At 41.2% G+C, this 21,470-nt stretch overlaps 2 protein-coding genes across 4 annotated transcripts in view; both read right to left on the bottom strand.

Moving 5' to 3' along the window:
• The window catches only part of Fan1 (FANCD2 and FANCI associated nuclease 1), a 36,012-nt gene extending 33,487 nt beyond the window's left edge, over positions 1–2,525 (bottom strand). For all 3 annotated transcript variants that reach the window (XM_027408075.2, XM_027408076.2, XM_035442471.1), the window contains exons 1-2: positions 2,392–2,525; positions 751–2,210 (exon numbers count right to left, since the gene is read on the bottom strand). In XM_027408075.2, coding sequence (XP_027263876.1) covers positions 751–1,969 — 1,219 coding nt within the window. In that variant the 5' untranslated portion in view covers positions 1,970–2,210; positions 2,392–2,525. The remainder of the gene's footprint in view (positions 1–750; positions 2,211–2,391) is intronic.
• Positions 2,526–5,573: 3,048 nt separating this feature from the next.
• Mphosph10 (M-phase phosphoprotein 10) lies at positions 5,574–21,329 on the bottom strand. Its single transcript, XM_027408077.2, has 11 exons — positions 21,172–21,329; positions 18,792–19,479; positions 18,044–18,192; positions 16,543–16,711; positions 14,975–15,116; positions 13,755–13,822; positions 12,127–12,264; positions 10,112–10,222; positions 7,748–7,855; positions 6,167–6,397; positions 5,574–5,804 (listed from the first exon to the last, which is right to left on the bottom strand). Exons 1-11 carry the CDS (start codon positions 21,258–21,260, stop codon positions 5,655–5,657), a joined length of 2,043 nt encoding a protein of 680 aa, XP_027263878.1. The 5' UTR covers positions 21,261–21,329; the 3' UTR covers positions 5,574–5,654.
• Positions 21,330–21,470: the final 141 nt, after the last annotated feature.

The raw sequence follows: 21,470 nt of genomic DNA, 5'->3' as shown, positions 1-21,470 counted from the left end.
ACCTAACTCCAGAAACTCCATGGCTTGGGACTAACAGTGACAGCCACACAAGGAGCCACCACTGGCTGTCAAGAATTTAAGCAACAAACTGGTCTTTTTATGTACCAATTTAAGCTTGCATTTTTCCATTTCTTCCACACCGAAACTTTACTCACCACTGCAACAACTTCACTGGGGAAACTCTCCCCCAGTGTAGCAGTTTATAACCACATCCACCTGAGGATTTTAGTGTCCTTGAAGACACTGGATGCTAAATAGAAAACATCCTCAATGGGAAGTTGGTCACAAGACAGAAACATAGTTACACTCCTGTGTGCCACTTCTGTAGTTTTCCTTTTTTTAAAATCTGGACACTGGACAGCTCTTGACCACCACCAAAACAGACACACAGCATGAGCCAGGCACACATTTAATCCCAGCACTTGGGAGGCAAAAGGCAGATCTCTTGAGTTCAAAGCCAGCCTGATCTACAAAGCAAGTTTCATGGGGACAGCCAGGGTCACAGAGAAGTCCTGTCTCAAAAAGCCAAGGGGGGGGGGGGGTTACTGCCATTTTAATTGAAGTACTGCTTGCACAGGAGACATCACCAGGGACAAGAACTTGTTTCAATTGGGCCTATCCTTGACACAGACCTTGTAAGAGGTCCCACAATACTCCCATAGTGACTCCTTGTGGTCATTACACTACTGTCCCTTACATCACACACAAATCAGATAAGGAAGACTTTGAAAGCCAACAGGCTGAAGATACCTGACAACTGGTAAAACTTAGTTATAATCCCCTTCTCCTGGTCATCAAAGAGCTTCATGTCCTCTTCATTCTCAAGGATGGCCTGAAGCACCACCAGAAAGCTCCTCAGGTAGTACGGATGGTTCATTGGGGGCTGGGTTGTCTCCCTAGGAACATCACAACTGGATCCCTGCTCTGGAGGGCTGTAAGCAATTTGTCTCTTTAAGGCTCGTCCACCTTGCCCAAGCTCTCGGTTGTTATTCCCTGTAGAAGTATCTGCTGGATTGTTTGATACCACCTGGTTACCAGACACTGGCATTTGAACCTCAGCATCAACAGTTATTTCCACCTCTTCATGGCTGCAGGCCTCAAGCTGTTTAGCTACCTCCACTCCTCTGGCACCCTCTTGCTTTACAAGACTGTCACCTGGAGCAGACTTTATACTATTTGAAAGAGTTAAATCTAATGAAAATAATGATGCAGTGGGGTCTGAAGATGCAGGGGCGAGGGCCGACTCTCTGCAGGAAGCTTCTCCGCTTTCATCTCCAGTTATTTTATTTCTCTTTACTGTGTGTTCGGAAGCATCCTCTTTCGTTAGAGATGCACAAGAAAAAATGTTTTCCTTCTGAGAACTGTTCAAAATCTCATCATTGTCCCCCATGTCTGAACAGTTATCGACCAGGCTGGGGTCAGCTGTGGACGGTGAACTCCGTGGACAATGACTGGCTAGTCCCTCCTTCTTATCCAGTGATTTTGTGTATTTTCTCGACAGTTTAGATGACAGACTCCCCAAAGACATAGTTTCCACATTCTGATTTTGAAGCTCGTTTTGATTTTTGCACACAGAATCGCCTTTAAAGTAGGGACTGGTCTTCTGCTGTGTGCCCAGTTTTGAACCACATCCGGCAGGGATTAAAGTTCTCTTTGGTGGTGACAACTTCTGGGATGTTATGTTTTCTAGAGCAATACCAGGTAAATTTGACCTTGGCACAGTTGGATTCGTTAATCCAGCCTGCACAGGCTCAGCCTGAACGACGCCACCATTGTTAGCACAGGACTCATCAAGATGCCGAAGTAGGTCGTACCTAGGCACCATTTTATGGCAAATTGAACATGCGAGTTTAGCAGGTGGTGCACTGTGAAAGTATGAAATAATCGAATGAGATCGGCTTTTTGTAGTTTTGCTGGTAGATAAGCTTCTACGGGGTCTTTTTTGGTCAGGTGATTTCCCTTGTGACATCACGACTATTAGAAAGAGTGAACGACCCAAGAAGAAAATTCGGGTATTCTCAGGTGAAGGACCGCAATGTTTTACTTTTACTCCCTTGGCTTGAATTAATAAAAGGTACGGGCTACCACCTCAACAGACAAGACAGCGGCCGCCCCGGGTGAAGGACCCCAAAGGTTTATTTTTACTCTCGCCTCGAACTAATGCAAGGTGAAATAGCATTTGGTGTCGGTATTCGTTCAGTTTCTTCTCCCTACAAAATAAAATGCATGAGTTAAGTACATTTTTACGCATTAACGGGGTCGGGGGACGACTGAAACGTGGGAAGGCAACTTTAGGAATGAGAACCCTGAGCTTGACAACGGATCGGGACTGTCCTGAAGCTCCGCGCAGGCTGTGTCCCTTGCATTTTACAAGGACCGAGCTGCACTTACTTCCAGGCTCTCACTAGAACCATTCTTCTTTAAAAGAGGACGCTGACTCTCTCAGACTCTTGAAATCACTGCAGCGGAACCCGCCACAGCGTCGCACGAGGGCCCGCCCCAGCATCACGCTGCAGGCATTCCCAGACGATCCCCGCGACTGCACTTCAAGGCTCGGCAAGTAGAGGCCAGAGCGATCGAGCTGAGGGAGGGTGGACTGAGAACTGGAGGGTGAACACTCCCCTAGCAGGTCTTTTCTATTGTTTGCTAGATGAAATATGAGGTATGCATGTATGAATGTGTCTATAGGTGTGTGTGTATGAATGTGTCTATTGGTGTGTATTTATGAATGTGTTTATAGGTGTGTTAGCGATAGCAAAATGAGTGAAAGCAACACATGACTGCACTGCCTTGAGTTCTTTTTAAGTCATACACCAGGGTAGCACAATACCAACCCTTTGTGGGTGGTAAATTAGGGATGCTACTGTAATTCCTTTTTGTTTTGTTTTTTGTTTTTTTCAAGACAGGGTTTCTCTGTGTAGCCCTGGCTGTCCTGAACTCACTCTGTAGACCTTGGCTGGCCTTGAACTCAGATATACCCTGCTTCTGCTTTCCCAGTGTTGGGATTAAAGGTGTTTGCCACCATGCCTAGCGTTCCTGACACAGCTGAAAATTAATTCAAAGAGATACAGTTAAGATATATTAACCATAATAAATGTATTATAATTAATTTGAATTGACAGAGGAAAAAGCAGAGAAAGTCAGAAAAAAAGAGAAAATAAATAACAAAACCAAATAAAATCAGGTCAATAATGACATTAGATGGTCATTGATTCATATAATTAAAAGGTAAAATTAGTCACATAACACTTAAAATGTAGTTTCTTTCTTTTTTTTTTTTTTTTTTTTTTTTGGTTTTTTCGAGACAGGGTTTCTCTGTGTAGCTTTGGAGCCTATTCTGGCACTCACTCTGGAGACCAGGCTGGCCTAAAACTCACAGAGATCCGACTGCCTCTGCCTCCTGAATGTTGGGATTAAAGGTGTGCCCCACCAACACCCGGTTTAAAATGTACTTTCTAACCATGTGTCACAAACAAGAGCCTGGTATAACAAATCATTTGAATTTTTAAAAATCGTGTGAATTTTAAATCCACAAAAATACAAACCCCTAGGATTGTGTAATACTCAAATCACCACTAAAAGTCACACCTAAAGGTATAGAGAGACCATAGGATTACTCAAAAGCATTTATTCAGAGGAAAAGGCTATACCAATAAATCCTATTTTAAATAAAACCTTGAGAAAGTTGCTTACTCGCCTTTAAGCCCAGCACTTGGGAGGCAGACGGAGGTAGATCTGAGTTGGAGGCCAGTCTGGTCTACTACATAGGCTTCCTGGGACAGCATAATTTGGCCCTGTCTCAAAAACAAACACAAACTTGGGGAAAACTTTAATGTCATATTAGTGGTGTCATAGTCAGAAAATGTCCCTCAAACTCATGTGTTAAAACTTAATGGCCAACAGAGAAATAAATGCCTCAGCAGGTAAGGCCTGAAAACCTGAATTAGAACTCCAGAATCCATATGGTAGGAGAGAACCGACCTAAAAGCTGTCCTTTTGCCTCCAGACCTGTGCAGCATGCTGAGGACATAGCCCTTAGAGATTGGATACAATTAGCACTATTGTAAAAACACTTTGGGCACAGGGACTAGCAATGGCTCAGAGGTTAACAGCACTTGCTGCTCTGGCAGAAGACCTGGGTTCAGTTTCAAGCAACTGTATCAGGTGTCTCCTAACTACTTGCAACTCCTGTTCCCGGAGGCCAATGTACATGCATACATGCAGGCACTCACACATACACATCATGGCTTGGGAGATGGAGTCCTGCCCTTCTACCTAACCGCCCAAGGACGAAGGAACAAAATGCCATTTTGATGCCGACATCTCTCTCACCAGACATTATTCTGTCTGAATTGTTAAGTTATCTATGAAGTACCCAAATGTAGTTCATTGTAGCAGCACATGTGCACTCAGAAAACCACATGACCTAGTTCTGTCCAATGAAAGCTGGTTCAGCTTTAATAAAGAACTCTAAACAGGATCTTCTTCACCTTTGGGTTTGGTCTCTGCAGTCCTTACTCTTAGTCTCATTCTCCATCCATCTGGATTAAGGCTTGTGAGTCACATGATATTATCAGTGAAAGGCATTTTTCTGAGTGGGGAGGTCTCAGCAATAGACACCTGGTGTCCCCAGGGGACTCTGAAGACTGCCAGTCTGTATTCCAAGCTCTGTTGAACCTGTTGCTTCTGTATCTCACTATGAACATCTAGCCTGTGCTAATCGTTTGTCCCGGTATTACGATTTTCCAAAGGGAAAGATAAGCCACCTACACAAAAGTGCTGTTTTGTGAAATAACAGACATAATGGCGGGAGAAGAAATCAAGAACTCAAAGGGCTATGTAGACAGCTGGTTATGAGGGATGTGACTGGCTCTGGGCTTCTCCTAGCAGGCGACATGGTACATCAGTGGAGTCAGCTGGATAGCACTAATGCAGGCAAGGGACTGGGAAGCTCAGACCGGTTTCACACCCAGAGAAATCAAACAGGCTTTCTATCTGGTTTTTGTTATTTGGGGTGTTAACGTGGTCTAACCTGGCCTCCAACTCACTTTTTAGCAAAGGAAAATCTTGAATTTCTGATCCTCCAGCCTCCTTCTCCTGAGTGGCTCTGATTGTGGGTGTGTCCCAGGGAGACTTCTAAATTCAGTCTGCCACAGCACTGTGAAGTCTCACATAGTTCCCAACAAGCAAAGGTGGGTCTCTGCTGGCTATTTACATATTTATTTTTTGTCAACTTAACACAAGCCAGGGTCATCTGGGGTAAAACAAAACAAGACTGGGCTGTAGGGAAGTGTGTGGGACACTTCCTGGATTAATGATTGATGGAGGACCCAGCCAACTATGGATGGTGCAACCCCTGAGTAGGTGGTTCTGGGCTGTATAAGCAGCAAGCTGGAAAAGGCACAGAGAACAAGCCAGTACACAATGTTTCTCCACTGTCTTTGCTCCAGTTCCTGCCTTCATGTTCCTGCCCTGAGTTCCCTCAGTGACAGACTGACTGTAAGGCCTTTCCTCCACAATTTACTTTGGTCATAGTCTTTATCAAAGCAACAGGAAGTAAACTAAGAATTTACTTTACTTAGATTGGTCTCAAGAATTTTAATATAAAACAGTAGGACAGAAACTTACAGATTTGTACATTAAATTCAAATATATTACAGCTTTAATTTATGAACAGAAATGTCCTGTTTTTTCTTCTTTATCTTTCCTGGTTGTTTTGCCTCATTGATCTGCATTTTTACTTGATCTTGCAATTTAGAAAAGAATGCCTGAGATGACTTTAAGGGCTTGTCTTTTCGTTCATCCTGCAGTTAAAACAAAACACAGAGATGTTACAAAACATGCTTATGTAAGAAGACTCAAAGTATAACAGTACATTATGATCACAAGAATGAACAAATGCACAAACATGAAAAGCCACTACAAAAACTCAATCAGCAACCTTAACAAATACATTCCATTACTACAGTACCCTTGTACTTTAGGGAAAAGAGAGGAGAAAACTTGCTGCCAGGCCTGTCATTATAAAGGACTACAGAAAGCCTGAAGGGTGCCAAGGCCACCGCTGAGCAGTGTGCTCCTGAACCCAGAGGCAACTCTGAAACCTGAGTTGAGAAACAGCACACACATGCCATGAAGTCTCTGCCAGGCGCCTCTCCCCACTCACCTTTAGCAAGGACACTTTGCCTGTTTTAGTCAACTGTTTCAGCTTCTCTGTAGCTGCTGCTCTGCTGGACTTCCCAGGCTGATCTGGGTTCTTCTTTTCAAGCAATTTTCTACGCTTCTCCTTCTCCTTTATTTTCAAATGCTTCTGATATTTCTTTTTCCTCCGTTCCCGTTTCTTGTCTGTAGCTGTTTTCTCAGCAGCTGTTTTTATATCTCCAGCTTTATTTTTCTCCTATAAAAGAAAAAACAAAAAACCCTCCAAATTAATAAAAACCTTAAACAACCATCATACTGGTTATTCCATCTGCTGAGGAATGGATGAGAAGGTGAGTGGCCAGTGGCTGGATGTCTGTGGCACTATGAGAATGCAGAACAAGTTATTTGGTTCCAGAGACCTCTGGTAACTCTAAAGCCTACCTTTGCCCTTTGCCAGAACTGACTCGGAGTAAGAGATCATCCCCAAATGAACTCACAAAGGAAACACAGAGAGCTAGGTCCTCAAGCTGACAGTACTAGCCAACTCGTGTTCTCCAACATGGTCACAGGACATGTCTGGTTCAGCCTTGGCTCTAAGCTGTGAATGGTAGCCCCTGGATTTGGATGAGGGAAGTCCTAGAGATCAATAAAGAGAGGAAGCAGGGAATCCTGTCCCCAGTGAAGACTGGTATCTTCACTTCTCCTGAGCTGTCAGCTCATCATACCAGGTTATCACTGGCACAAGACGGCAGAGCTTCTGACAGAAGTGCCGCCTGTACATATAACAAAGCAGGTGAGACTGAAAAAGAAACCCGGATGCTACTCTAACAGAGAAGACATGAGCCTGCCAGAAGATACTTTCTGTAAGGCAAGAATTTCCATGTTCAAAGGTCAGAGAATGTCCGCACCTGGTATAACCGATGTTATATCCAGTGTCCAAATGGTTTACTGGATTCTAGACTTCAATGCTGGTAAGCTTACACTGTCCTTTAAGATTGCTATGGACAAAATCAGCATGGAGGTGACTACTACTAAAATATACTGGATTTTCACAAGACGGAAACAGGCACTTTAAAACATCTATAATAATCCTCATATCTGCAACTTTCACTGATGCCTAAATATACAAGATTAGTTTCTAAGTACTGTATAAGTAATTATTCCTCTCACTATGCAGGCACCCATATTCATAGAGGACCAATTCTATGAATTCTACCCCAAGTTCCCACATGCTCAAATCTTATATGTAAAATAAACTATTTATGTGACCTACATTCATGCTACCATATATTTCTAATTGTGCATGGATTACATGAAGCCCTTGGACAATCAAAACGCTACACACAAATAGCTGTTGTAAAGTCTGTACTATGTTCAATATAGATTCAGTTTACTTTACTGAATATTTTCAATGTGCAGGTGGTTGAATCCATGGATATACAACTCAGCTACAGAGGTATGGGGTGGGGGGTGGGATATACATAGAAATTACTGAGATACACTGGAATAAAAACTAAAGCTCAAGGAAAGTCACATTAAATAAATGCAGATCTGGCTGCAATGAACTTCCCTGCAGTTACTAAACATTTCTACACTGGCTTCTTACCTTGATTTCCTCTGGGGCCAGGAGGGCTGCATCACTGACACTCACTGGGGCTACTTCCTCCATGGTTATGGCTGGTAGATTCGATACCACTTTAATTTCAGGAACAGGCTAGAAAAAAAAAATGAGGCATTTAGTGGGGGAAAGGAAATGGAGCCAAGATCGTCCAAGAAGTTCTTTATGGAGTTGAATTCCTCTGCATATATGCTATGGTTGTTGGGGGGAACAGGACTACTGACAGTGAAAGGGGTGTCTCTGACTTTCACCTGCTCTTAGGACCCTCTTCCTTCTGGGTTGCCTTGTCAAACCTTGATGTAAGGGTTTGTAGCTACTCTTACTGCATCTTATTGTGCTAGTTTGGCTGATATCCCTGGGAGTCCTGCTCTTTTCTGGGGGAGATGGAAGAGGGGGTGGATCCTGGCAGAGGGGAAGTGGGGTACGAACTGGGAGGACTGAAGGGAGAGAAAACTGTGGTGGGAATGTATTGTATCGGAATGTATTCTATATATGGGAGAAGAATAATAAATTGTTCTTTAAAAAAAATCACACACTGAAAATAAAACACAAAGCCAAACAAAAGTAAAACATTACAGTACTAACTGGAATGACAATCATGACCACTGGCAGCATCAAACCATTCCAATAGTATTTACATCTACAGATCTATACAATACTTCTGCCATAGTCAACTACTACTCTGTATCACCAATGTGGACATTCTCAAACAATCCCATCTACTTAATAAAATATATTGATTTGTTATCAGCTTGACTTTGTTATAGAAAAATCTAAGTATTCTGAAGAAATATATGAAAAAAATGCTTATGAGAAAAATATAGATTGCTTGATAAACAATTCAAGCTACTAGAAACCTATCTTTATGTATTAGCATGAAATGGTATTGTTTATAAAAACTAAAATAATGCATATGAGGGAAAAGTTAATGGCTCAATATTGTGAGGGGCTATATAGGTAATCATAGCAATTGTCATTTCAAGATGACAACATCTAAGCCACACCCAGAGGACAATGTTCCAAGGAAATGTAATAAGAGCAAAAACACACAAGAAACAGGACAGGATCCCAGACTCTAAGCAAGAAGAAAATGTGGAATGTGAAAAAAAAAGAAACAATAACAACAACAAAAAATCTCTTCCAATTGGGCCACTGTTCAGATATTCATGAAAAATACTGTGCTCCCTCAAAATCAAAGAGAAACAGAGAAGCAATCTCAAAACACAATACAACATGGCAACTGGTAAACAGTTCACATCTGCAGAGATGGTCTGTGAAATACAGATCCAGATATGAAAAGAAATATTAGAGGAACCTGTAACAGCCATTGGCATTCCTAAAGAGTAAAATGCAAAACCACAAAATCTTTTGAAGCAAGGCAAAACAGGTGGAGGAAATAGTTCAGTGGGCTAGATGCTTGCTATAAAAGTGAGAGGATATGAATTCAAATCACCAGTCTCCATATATTAAAAAAAATATGGGCATATCTGCACATGCCTATTAAGCCCAGCGCTGGTGAAGTGGAGACAGCAGAATCTGGAGCTCACTGACTAATCAGTCAGTCTATTTGAAACAGTGACCTTCAGATTAAATGAAGAGACCTGGTCTCAAAAGATAAGGAAGAGAGCAGTAAAAAAGACACTTGCTGTTTTCCTTCGGCCTCTGCATGCTTCTGATAGCTAGGGCAGTCTTTAGTTCATTACACTTAAACACCTCCACAAGAGACACCAAAGGGCAACATGTGAGCAACACCAACACGTGGTTCAAGCCTGTTTCATGGAACCACAGATGGCTGTAAGTAGATGGAGTTTCAAGGGGTCAGGAGATCCTCAGCCTGCCCAGGAAAAGACTCAGGACTGGAAAGGGGACTGAGAAGTCTGGACGGCACAGAACACAATAAGAAGCACAGAGCACATGGGCCCAGTATTAGTTCCGCCGCTCCCACATTCCAAGCTTCAATTTGCTTATCTGCAAAATGGAAACAGTTAAAAACACCTTCGTGTTTTGGGCAGTGAAAATGATGCAAGCAAGGCACTTAATGACTTGCAGCAGCCATCAATCACTGTGAGGGACAGATACCATCACACAATTAAACACAACTGAGAGGGTCAGGAGGGGAGGAATCACTGAAGCTCAGAACTGAAAGTGACCAGGGAGGGGCCTGCTGGAGAACTGGGGGAAGCAGTACAGAAGGAAGAATTAACCCAGGAACAATGTGACCCTCCATTATAGAAGCCCTTTGTAACTTACAGGAGCGTGTCCTGATACCCAACTGAAAAGCCAGACTCCCTAGAGCTCAGAGCTATTAACTTCACAGATGCAGTTTTTCCACTGAACTGTTCATTCACATACCGGTTTGGGGATGAAGTGGAAGTTTGATAGGGCATCCAATTGTAGGAAGAGAGAATCCATCATCTTCTCAATTTCTACATGCTCTGGATTTTCTTCTTCTTCGGTTTTTTGCTAAGTGAGTAAGGTCAGTATCAAGAGAAGTATTTTGAACAGCGTACCACAGTTAGAACATTCAGTCAACAAGGGTGCCCTAGTTTCTCAGAACCACAACTTTAACTATACAGCAACATTCCAGCCCACTGTGGTGGCACTCCTTTAATTCCAGCACTTTCGAGACAAGGCAGGCAGATCTCTTTGAAGTTTAGGGTCAGACAGGGCTACATAGTGAGATCTTGTCTTAAACAAAAGCAAAAACATAAAAATCCCTAGCCAGGGATGATGGTGCTACCATAATTCCCAACACTCAGGAGGCTAAGGCATGAGTACTACCAGTTCAAGACCAGCTTGGGTTACATAGTATTACTTTGTTTTAAAATGGAAAGAGAGAAGAAGAATGTTCCAAAAGCAAAAATTACAGGTGTCAGCACCATAATGGTGCCAATGCCTAACAAAGACCATAAGGGGTACATGTTTTATTACTCATTACCTCTGACATTTAGAACAGTCTAATTCCTTGGGTATTTTCCTCCAAGAGTTAAGCTACTCACAGTAGGATCACTAAATTTAAGGAAAACTAACAAATATTATTGAGGATGAAGAAATTTGAACAATAAGAATTAGTGGTAGCAAGTAAAATAATGTAGCCCCAATGGTATCAAGCTTAGCAGTTCACAGAAGGTTAAAGTGTTAGCATTTCCCTCCTAGATATAAACTCAGGGAAACTAAAGTAGATGAACACACACACACACACACACACACACACACACACACACACACAGAGAGAGAGAGAGAGAGAGAGAGAGAAGGATTTACTATATCCAGAAGGTAGGAACAGTCTGCATGCTCATCAACTGAAGTACAAATCAAGAAACTGTGGCACATACATAAATGGGATAGTATCCAGCAATAAAACAGAAATACAGTAATGATATATGCTGCCAACATAAAGACATAATGCTAAATGAAAGTCACAAAGTGTGTGACTTCATTTATACGGGCAAATTCACAGAACTAGGGGGTAACACAGCAGGGATGGGGAGGAATAAGAAATAGATTGGTGAGCAAGGATTTGGGGAACTACAAACAAAAACTACAGTAGGTGCTTCTGAATTATTCATTTACTTATTTTGGTTTTTCAAGACAGTCTCACTATGTAGCACAGAACCAACTCAAAATATGATTATCCTTCTAATAAGTCCTCTAAGTTCTAGGATTTCAGGAGTGCACCATCATGTCTGAAAAACTGTGTCAAAAATGTTTTTTTTTTTAATGTTATATGAATGTAATTTGTTCAAGATTTATTCAGATTAATCACACTGATATGGAAATGACAGCCATTTAGTTCTATAGTCTGGTAATTTTATATTTGTTCTTCCTCTGGCCCCAAATAGGAAAGGCTAAGATGGTCTTTTGTTTGCTTGTTTTTGTTCTTCATAATTCAGACAGAGGCGGGGGGGCGGGGGGGGGGGCCGCACAGGGACAGGATGAGACACAGGAGTAAGAAGTTACTGGATCTCTGTGCCTATGGCCCAGGTAACATGACATATGTCATTAGCTCTCATCCCAATAAACCTAATGCCAAGAAATAAAAAAGCCTACAGATCAAGATAATATCATAAAGATATAAAATAGATCAATTACTTCAAATATCAAAGAAATGGGATTTTAGAATTACAATACCTTATAATAACTGCCAGAAAGTCAATAGCTGATTATACAAATTAAGATCACCAATGCTCTTTGAAGAGCAAACCCCAACTCCTCCCTTGCATTCAGGCGGAACATTATGAGCCCTCTATTCCCGGCATGTGCTGTTACACAGGTATCTGAGAGCTAGATTAGATCAGGACAGACTGAAGGTCTGGTCCTCTTCTATTTCTTTAGCAGTCACAGCCTTGCCTTGGAGGTCACCTTACCTGGTTGAGTTTGATATACTCCTGCTCATAAATCTCAGCAAGGCTCAGCTTACTCTTCTCATGATCTAATGTCAGGCGCTTCTTATATTCATACGCATCCTCTTTGGGCTTTTCTTTTCGTTCTACATCATCCCAAGCCTGAAAGGCAAATATATTAATAGAATTCAACATTTATTTCTATGCTCTGTAAGAATTATAGCTTTGTAAGAAGTATAATGTTCAATTTCAAAAGTGATTGTCTGGGGCTGGGGATACAGCTCAGGTGGTAGAATGCTTATCTTATGTGCATAAAGCCTTGGATTCAATCCTCAACCCAACATAAACAGGGCATGGTAGTCCCTGCCTGACATACCAGCACTTGAAAGGCTAAAGCAGGATGATCAGAAGTTCAAGGTCATCTCAGTCTATTTAGTGAGTTCTGGGACCATCATCTATGGGCACATGAAACCCTGTCTCAATGATAATAATTTAAGACAGCCCACACCTTGATCCCAGAACTTGAGAGGCAGAAGTAGGTAGATCTGTGAGTTCTAAACAAGTCTGGTCTGCACAGTATTCCAGGCCAGCCAGGGACACACAGTGAGACCCTGTCTCAAAAAACAAACAAACAAACAAACAAAAAAACGGGGGTGGGAGGGTGGAGTGGGGTGGGGGGGTTGGGGTTGGAGAGATGGCTCAGAGGTTAAGAGCACTGACTGCTCTTCCAGAGGTCCTGAGTTCAATTCCCAGCAACCACATGGTGGCTCACAACCATCCATTATGAGATCTAGTGCCCTCTTCTGGTGTGCAGATAAACATGGAAGCAGAATGTTATATACATAATAAATAAAATCTTTAAAAAAAAAAGGGGGGGAGAATTTTGCCCCAGCCAAGTCCCAAATATTAAAGAGAGGACATTAGCCCAAATATTCCTTCTGTCTTTATTTTAAAATCAGTCTTTCCCTTAGTTACCAACATTGATTTCCTTATAACAAATTTCCTTATAATTCAATTTGCTAGGAATTGAACCAGAGCCTCACAAATGCCAAGCAAGAGTTCTACCAGAGCCACACCACTAGCCCTTACATTTAGTTTATTTTAGAGTCACTTCTTCAGCCCACCTTACTATGTGATTAAATTAACCTATTTTTTGTACTCCATTCCAAATTTTGAGATATTCTCATGTAGCGCCCGCCTGCTCTTGCTCCTCCATGTTAGACTCATTAAGGAAGACTCTAGTAGGACAAGTGTCACATACTTGTCATATAATGCCTGTTTTTATTCTACGCTTACAAAGCCAGATCAACTCCCCAAATTCTGTGCTGGACCATTAACATCTAAAAAGATCCACCTTGATTTACTACAGCAGATACTGTGCCTAGACGGAGAAAGGGTCATGGGCATGACCACAGCAAGCCAGACGCCCATCAAAAGATCCAGAACAGACAATACAGGCAATGGCTCTGGCCACCATTCCCATCAGGCACATTACTTTCGTGGGAATGAGCGAAGAGCTATGCCCTACTGTGAAGGAAAAAGACCTGCGTCTTGTCTCTTTAGAGTCAAGAGGATCAAATAAAAATTAAGAAAGCACTGTTTCTAAATATTGCAGGGAGAATTAAATTGAAATCCACTCCATTCTTACTGACCTGATCTCGTATCCTCTGTTTAATGATATCCTCTAGATGGAGGGTGGTTTCCTCTGTGATTACAGGTGCTAAGAGAAACATAACGTGTTCGTTAGAAAAACGCACATCAGACCAGGGATTCTCCAAAACAGCACCTGGGAACTTACTAAAAGTACACATTCTTAGGCCAACCATACACCTTCTAAATAAATCAGACAGTAGAGAATTTCTTATAGTGTTCTGTTTATAGGCCTGCACCCTGACACAGTTCATTGAATTGTTAACAATTAAACTGTAAACCCTGGCTACCCGATCGAGTTCTTTTTTGTATCCATTAAGTTCAAAGCTGGGTGTGATGGCATATGCCTTTAGGTGTAGAGGCAGGCAGATCTCTTGAGTTAAAGGCCAGCCTGGTCTACAGAGTGAGTTTCAAGATAGTCACAGCTATGTAGAACATAATCTGTTAAAGGGAAAAAAGAAAAGAAAAGAAGTTCAAATGTGTTTACATTTTATTTCCATAAAAGAGAAAAACAGAACTCACTCACTTCCTCCCACCCAGCCCCTTGTGTATTGAGACAGGTGTGTGTGTGGGGGGGACTGACAGTCCAGGCTGGCCGAAAACTTGCTAAGTAACCCAAAGATGACTCTGAACTTCAGATTCTTCTGAAGCTCTCAAGTGCTAAAAACAGGCCACCATGCCTGGTTTTTGCAATACAAGGGGTCATATCCAGGAATTCAAGAATTCCATCAACTGAGCTATATCTGTAATCTTGAAAGGATATGGTAAATGACAACATTTCTACCCCAGAGGCAGGATCTCTATCTGAACCTTCAGACATCAATTGCAAACTAGCTGGTCAGCAATCTCCAGCCATTCTCCCATCTCTGCCTCCTCAGTGCTAAGATTACAGGATCTTTTTGTGTGGGTGCTGGGGATCCCAACTTGGGTCTACATGTTTGCAGAGCAAGTACTTTACCAAATGAGCCATCTCCCCAGCCCCTGACAATTTGTTCTTAATGATGGGGGAGGGGTAAACACTGGAGACCTAAGGCAAAGATAGCAAACTGTTACCAACTGGTGAATTCAGTTAAATAGCATACCATGATACTTTTCTGTATGGTTGCAAATTTTTAAAACAAAAGACAGGGAGAAAGTAAACATTATTTAAAATCTTTCTGAAATGGAACTACAGAAAAAGCACAAGGGTAGACATGCTGCAGAAGCTCAGCAGGTACCATACCCATTCTGACAGCATGGTCAAAGTGGAGTGTCTCTTCCAGCAGGCTGTTTTCTGGCCGCTTCTGTGCTGTCACTTCCCCTTGAAGCTGCCAAGGCTTTTTCTCCAACAATTCTTTTTCCAAAGATGCAATTTTCTCATTCATCTAGGAAATAAGACATGAGTTATTTTGATATGTTATGCTTACTAATGTACTAAGCTCCCCAGAAGCACTGGTTCTTTGGGGGCTCTGTTCTATTAAAATGATAAAAATCTGCATAAGCCACAAGCACGATTAATTTTTACAACATCTTTAAGTAAATTCTGTCAGGAATATTCATTTGCTTTGATGGAGCCTGACTCTTGACTCCACACCTGAATTTCTCATCTCTACCTTGTAACAGACAATTTTAGAGACATTAGCAGACATGAGGCCAGTTTTATATTATGGAGTCCTCCCGTTTTCCCACTCATCTTTCTGTTCACTTGTAAGGTCTGTCCAGGATCCTTTGTAAGTAACAACACTTTCACTTTTGCCTTCCTTGGCTTTTGCTTTTGTTGCCACACCAACAAGTCTAAAATAGATGGTAGGTTACAGTGGGGATGGTAACAGTGGACAGTTTGTCTTACTCTTATTAAAGAGATGTTTCTAGAATCTGGCCAATAACCATGATGGTAGCTTTGGTTGGACCTGATGTTATCTGTAGTTCACTGAATAAAAAAAAAAGAATAAGATAAGGTTAAATCTCCCTGACATCCCTGGAACTGAGAACTATGCTTTATATTGAATGAAAACGTTGAGTGAGGCCCATCTGACTCCTGGCATTGCTCTCACATTATTTTGGATTCATGCATCACAACCAAGAATGTGGCCGAAGATAATGTGGATATTTATGTGCTGGATCAGATACAGTTAGTCCTGTTTATACATTCTACTTTACTTTTTATATGTGGGTATCAACTAAACATTACATTATTTACTTCTTGAATGTTTGTATAGTTCCTCGGGGAAACCACATATTTTTGGGAGTCAGAGAGAAGAGTGAGGTGGGAAGACATTAGGGTCGTAACTCATTATAAAGTTATTTAACTTTATATCTCTTCTAGGAACACGGTAACAATCCAGAACTTAATTACAATTGCTTTTGAGAAATAATTCTTTAGGTAGTCTTGATATTTCATTTTCTACTTGTTCTTATTTCTGTGTGATATAATTTTAAGATGAGTAAGTGACAGAACCAAAGGACAAAAGCCAAACTAAAGTCACTAAAATTAAGTTGCATATCATCTATCTGGCATTCATTTAAGAGACATACCTCCCCCAGCAGTTAAAACATTTAAAAGAGGGTCACAGGATGACTAAGCAGAAGCATACCGAACAGGCCACATAACCCAGGAAGGTTTGACGCTCACTATGTAGCACAGGGTGTCTTTGAACTCAACACAATCTTCCTACCTCAGCCTCCCAAGCACTGGATTTACAGGAGCACACAATAACTAGCTTAGTATACATAGTCTTTAGGGAGCAAGACCTTTGCTTTTAAAAGACTGGGTTAGTTAGAGAGTTTCCACCATGTTGAATATATAACTACCTTCTCCTGTCTCTTTTCAAAAGAGGATTTAACTTCATCAGATTCTTGCTTTACAGCTAAGGGACTCGTGTCTTCAGCCTCATCCTCTGGCAAAGCGAAGGTTACTCTTTTCGAGCCTTCTTTAAGTTGCTCGCCACCCTCACTTTCTTCCAGGTCGTTATCTTCATCCCTATAATACCAAGATGGTTATTAAAGACAAGTCACTAGCAATACAAAGATAAATATCCCAATTGTAAAGTACTTTTTAATACTTAATGTCATTCAATATTTAGAACTTCCAAGGTTGCCAAGTATACAAGGAACGAAAGGGATTCTTTTTAAAATTTTAGTTTATTTATTATTATTTTGTATGCATGGCATGTGTGGGTGATATGTGTACCATAACATGCAAGTGGAGGTCAGAGAAAAACTTTTGTGGATTTAGGGGATCAAACTTAGGCTTGCATGGCAAGAGCTTTTATCTACTGGGTCATCAATTCACTGGCCCAAAAGGAAGAGATTCTTGTCTTTGTTTTTTGTTTGTCTTGAGACAGGGTCTATTTCTATATAGCCCTGACTGTCTTTGAGCTCCCTTAGTAGACTAGGCTAGCCTAAAATGCACACATCTGCCTGTCTCTGCCTCTGCCTCCCAAGTGCTGTCTCTGATCTAAGACAGCACCATTACTCCTGGCTGAGTAAGAGATCTTCTGGTGAAATGCTTGCTATGTGGAAATAGAATTGAAAGAACTAATATTGGATACATTATCAACCTATGATACAAAATTCTTACTTAAACATTAGGAGCTGGAAAGATGGCTAAGAACACTGGCTGCTTTTCTAGAGGATCTGCGCTCAATTCCCAGCACCCACATGTGGCTCACAAGTGTTTGATGACTCAGTATCTCCAGTCCCAGAGGATCTGACATCCTCTTCTTACCAAACATACACTTGGTGAGCAGACATACATACAAACCAAAACCCCATACACCTAAAATAAACTTAAAAAAAAAAAAAAAAAAAAACTTCTTAAAAACAATGTGTTGGGCAGTAGTGAAGTATACCTTTAATCCCAGCACTAGGGAGGCAGAGGCAGTTGGGTCTCTAGGCCAGCCTGGTCTACATAGCAAGTTCCAGGACAGCCAGGGCTACAGGGAAACCCTGTCTCAAAAAACAACTGACGATGACAACAAAACAAAAAGACCAAAACCAAGCAACAACAACAACAAAAAAAAAACCACAATCCAAAAACCTCAGAACCCCAAAACAATGTTTTATCGGCTCAAAACCCAATTACAAGGTCCTTATTTATAATATAAAAGGCCGACTGCTACTGTTGGTGCAAATTTTCTTCTTTAAATAATCACAATGTCCCTTGAAATTCAGAGACCTTCTACTAGATTTAGAGTGTAACTTCTGTTATGTATTTGACAACTGAGTATATATTTTACATCTATGACTGGACCACTCCTGCCTACAAAATGAAGAAGGATTTGAAATGAAATTTCAAATTTCAAAAGCTCACATTTCAGAAATGCTTTCTTCTGCTTCCTCAGCAAATTCTTCCTCTTTGTTAGAACCTAAGTCATCATAAACGACACTAGCGATGTCATCATCACTTTCAACTGGATTGAAGAAATCTTTGTATTTCAGATTCCTGGAACTTTTGCTTGACTAAAATAAAGAAGATTTTTCAAATGTTTAAAGATAGAAAATTGTATAAAAACACTCTTGCATACTATACACACATACAAATTGCTAACTTTAATACTACCCCAACCAAAAATAGCTATTAGGGAAACTAGCAACTAGATATCTACCTTAAAACCATAAGGACAACTGAAGCACAGCAAATTGAAAGTATATACCTACTAATAACACATAAGAGTACACTACTCCATATCTCAAAACTCCTAATTGCCATTATTAAAAAAAAAAAAAACCCACCCTCCAAATAGATCATCTTAATAAGCCTCTCTCAGCCGTTTGCTCCATTTTTATATTTATTTGGGGGAGGCGATGTAAGGGAGGAGTGTTTTTTGAGGCAGGGTCTCATCACTTAGCTCAGGCTGCTTTTGAACACATATTCTTCCTCAGTCTCCCACTTACAATATTGACACTCCTGCACCACGGGCTCAGCGTTTAAATTTAATGAATTTCTTCAATTTTTTTTTTAATACTGTATTTTGCTCCAATGAATTTTGAGGCACATTAAATCTCTCCTTAGGAAAACATGACATTTAATTTGAAAGTTTCTTTTCCTAAAATCTTACCTTAATCTTCTGACGTCCAAACAGCCCTCCCTCATCTTCATCTGAATCAATGTCTTCAAAAAAGTCAATCTCCTCCTCCTCCTCTTCATCATCGGGTCTTTTTTCTTCTTCTTTTTCTACCTTCTCTAGAAAGCTCTCCATTTCAGATAGTTTGAAGAATTTATCATCCACTACAGACTTTTCTCTTGGTTTTCCAGGTGGTTTGGTTTGCATCTTGGTCTGCTGTTCCAGTTTGCTAATATCAAAGTCAAGGTCAGAATCCTCATCACTGAAGACGGGGCTTTTCCTTGGATCAGGTTTGGTTGAACTTCGGTCTCTCTGCCCCACTTTAGGAGCATCAGCAGCCACATCTGACAGCTGTTCCTCCTCTGCATCAGTCTCCAGTTTCTCCTGGCTCTCTACCTCCTGCTCCACCTCCGAGGCATCCTCTTCACACTCCTGATCTTCACTTTCTGGGAGAAGGCTGAGATCTTCATCCTCAATGGTTTCACTAACTGCATTCTGGAAGTATTGTAAGACTGGTTCATTTTGCAATTCTAGCTGTTGCCAAATCTGCTCATCATCAAAATTGTTTATCTCAAGTTTCTGTAAAGGACTTCCAGAGATTCGGCCATTCTCTAATATTTTATTAAAATCATAAAGAACTTTGGTTAAAGAAGTGAAGTTTGATGCTAGTCCATTTTGAATCCTATTGGGAAAGGAGATTAAGTGAAATGAATTATACCCAATAATATCAAGCATTCTGAAATAAAAGAAAAAATCAAAAGCATACCTTATTTGCAAAATAAAGTATAAATGAAGCATCAATTTTAAGTAAAGTATCTTGCTGATGAGCCAGAAGAATCTGACTTTACTGTATACATTGTAGGCTGGACAATCACTACTCATCTACTTGCCTGAACATACCTACTAAGTCAGCCTCAAATTCTCAAACCTGAAGCAGGGCGGTGGTGGCATACACCTTTAATCCTAGCACTAGTGAGGTAGAGGCAGGTGAGTCTGAGTTTGAGGCCAGTCTGGTCTACAGATTGAGTTCCAGGACAGCCAAAGTTACAGAGATAGCCTGTCTCCAAAATCAAAACAAATTTCCAAACCTGCTACATTATATACACTTTTTTTTTTTTTTGAGACAGGGTTTCTCTGTGTAGCTTTGGAGCCACACCTGGCACTCTGTAGACCAGGCTCACTATATACACATTTTATTACTCATTTGGCAAGTGATTGCCATTTGGCTGTAGGTTTGGGAAAGTTTCTCTAACGATAAGACATCTGAAATGAGATCTACAGATTGAGATCTATAAGTAAAAGAGACTACCTAATAAACATTTGGAAACATGTACTGTGGTTTCAGAAATGAGTTCAGGCTATGTGAAGAACAGCAAGACCCAGACAGTTATAGTGCGATGAAGGAAGCAGAGTATAAACCTGAGGTTACAGATGCTAGGGAACCAAGACCCAAACCATGCAGGGTTCAGAGATAAGAACTTGTCAATTAAATATAGTAAAACACCGAAAGCTGCAAGCAGAAGGATGAAATGATGAACTACAATTTGGAAAGAGAATTAATAATAAAGGTAGATTTGTGAGAAGGCTTGAACAGCTTCCCAAAGGATGACAGAGGTTTATATTGGAGTCACAACAGTGAGTATGGCAAATAGGAATCAAAGTCTAAATATAATTTAGATAGGATTCATAGGATGCTAATGGATCAGATAGAGGAAATACAAGACAGAGAAAAATGATGACACCAAGTAAGTAGACTAGCTGACTATGAATAAATGAAATGATAGAATTTGCCATTTATTGAGGCAGTAAACGTAACTTAGGTAGTGGAAATGGGTAAATGACTAAAAAGGAGAAGAGTATTGAGGGGAGAGGATACTTTATTTTGGACACAGTGAAGATGTAATGTTAAGAGTATGGATCTGCAATATAAATCTGAGTAATACTTTTCTAGACTTTAACTGAAGTGCTAGGAAGAAAGTTGGGAGTCTGCCCTAATTTTCAAACTCAGACGTGAAAGTGCACTGACAAGCAACAAGTACGTACTTTCAGAACAGCTTAATGACTGGCAGGCGGTGGGTATTTTGAAGACACATATCCAGAAAGTGCAATCAGCACGGAATAAGACAGCATGTGTCATAGTCTCTCTGGACGCTAATAACAGAGCTTTGTTTTATTTCAATAGCATACAACTAAGAGATCTGCACTGTACTGCGTTCACTGATGAAATTTTGACAGGCCGAGAGAGCAAAATCTGTCTGAAATTGGGGTTAAGCGACCTGTACTCCCTTTCCTGTCTTTCATAAGTTGCCGAACGCCGGCCCGCCCGGCATCCATGCGAGGCGGGCCGGCCTCTCAGGCTTGGAGCTGCACTTACGTGAGGAAACACTCGGGTCGGTTGGTGGCTTTATTGACTTCCTTCAGACAACGTTCCAGGGTCTGTCGACGGGTCACGCGAGGTGCCATAGCTGTGAACTGTGGCACCACGCGAAGGCTAAGAGACAGCCGGAAGCCTTCTGATAAACAGGCACCCTCTGCAACCTGAAGCTCAGAGCCAAAGATTCCGCGACGCACAGGTTCCGGCCAGGCACCCAGACGGTGCCTATACCAGCGAGCACCTTCTATTGCGCATGCGTGGAGGCGGGGCAGAAGAACCGGAAAGATGTATTGTTCCTC

Source organism: Cricetulus griseus, chromosome 3 (assembly GCF_003668045.3).
Source record: "Cricetulus griseus strain 17A/GY chromosome 3, alternate assembly CriGri-PICRH-1.0, whole genome shotgun sequence".
Taxonomy (NCBI): domain Eukaryota; kingdom Metazoa; phylum Chordata; class Mammalia; order Rodentia; family Cricetidae; genus Cricetulus; species Cricetulus griseus.
The sequence above is the reverse complement of the archived record's forward strand: the minus strand, read 5'-3'. Positions and strand labels throughout refer to the sequence as shown.